Here is a 1,041-nt window from a genome sequence, read left to right on the forward strand (position 1 = left end):
CCTAGTGTAGTGGCGACTGTGAACGAGGGCACAGGAAAAAGATTGTGGTGCCCTCCAGTCCAGGAGCGGGGTTGCCCTGGTCGTTCTCAGAGCATCCGCACTGTCAGAGACGTCCTGGCCTTACACGGTACATGAACGGCAAGCTAACCCTCCTTCTCCTTTCATCAACAGCAGCTCAGCACTGAGTCACGCTTGCTTCTGCTACGCACTGATCTGTTCTATCCCAGTTTCCACGTATATCATTTTTGTGACATCCCTGCGCTATCATTTATTTATATGGAGCGTCTTTTCTCCAAAACTTCTCTATGAGGGAATGCACCTGCTCATTACAGCTGCTATCTGCGTGTTCTTCACAGCCATGGATCAAACCAGCCTCACAAAGTCTTAGATTCAGCTGGACGCTGGGAAAAGAATTTATTTTTTAAGTCTGCTATTTACTTCATGGATTTGAGTATTGAAAATCTGTTTGAAATGCAAGATCATTTTTTTAAAGAAGATAAATTTTATGAAGTCGATGGATAGCTTCAGTTTCTTTAACTACTATACCTAAATTTAAATAGCAAATAGTTTAATAAATGGTCATTTTAAAAATACAATATTCATCATATTTTCCCTATGATAATCATTCCAGAAGCTTCTGAACTTTCAGTTTCCTCTGGATAAGTTAAGCTATGTGTGTTTAAACTGATGAATAAAAAACATCCCACCCTTTGTCTTGGTGTATGTGAATTTCAGAAATCCCAGAGCTCTGTGGACGGAATCACGTCTGCTACCTCCTGGGGCTCAGACCCCTAGTGATCCCAAGAACAGCTGGGAGCCCTGAGGGGCTTTGGTTTATGTGTGTTACATCTATCCATGTTTATGGCATTTGAAATGAAAACTAAGATATTTCCAGAAAAATGATTCACTTAAAAATACAGATCATCTATTGCATGTTGATTTACAATATTTTTAAGAAAACTATTTTCCAAAACAAAATATTTAGAATGGCATCTTAAATCTTTGCAAATCTTATCAATGTCTGGCTTAACTGAAGACAGT

The 1,041-nt window shown here is 39.2% G+C and overlaps 1 protein-coding gene across 4 annotated transcripts in view; it reads left to right on the forward strand.

Moving 5' to 3' along the window:
- PIGG (phosphatidylinositol glycan anchor biosynthesis class G (EMM blood group)) overlaps window positions 1-711 on the forward strand; it is a 48,199-nt gene extending 47,488 nt beyond the window's left edge. For 3 of the 4 annotated variants that reach the window (XM_006146725.3, XM_014587149.2, XM_027771135.1), the window contains one exon: window positions 172-711. In XM_006146725.3, the coding sequence (XP_006146787.1) occupies window positions 172-388 (217 nt within the window). In that variant the 3' untranslated portion in view covers window positions 389-711. The remainder of the gene's footprint in view (window positions 1-171) is intronic. The other variant, XM_027771134.1, reaches the window with a different exon arrangement.
- The last annotated feature ends 330 nt before the right edge of the window (window positions 712-1,041 follow it).

Source organism: Tupaia chinensis, unplaced genomic scaffold (assembly GCF_000334495.1).
Source record: "Tupaia chinensis unplaced genomic scaffold, TupChi_1.0 Scaffold000186_1, whole genome shotgun sequence".
Taxonomy (NCBI): domain Eukaryota; kingdom Metazoa; phylum Chordata; class Mammalia; order Scandentia; family Tupaiidae; genus Tupaia; species Tupaia belangeri.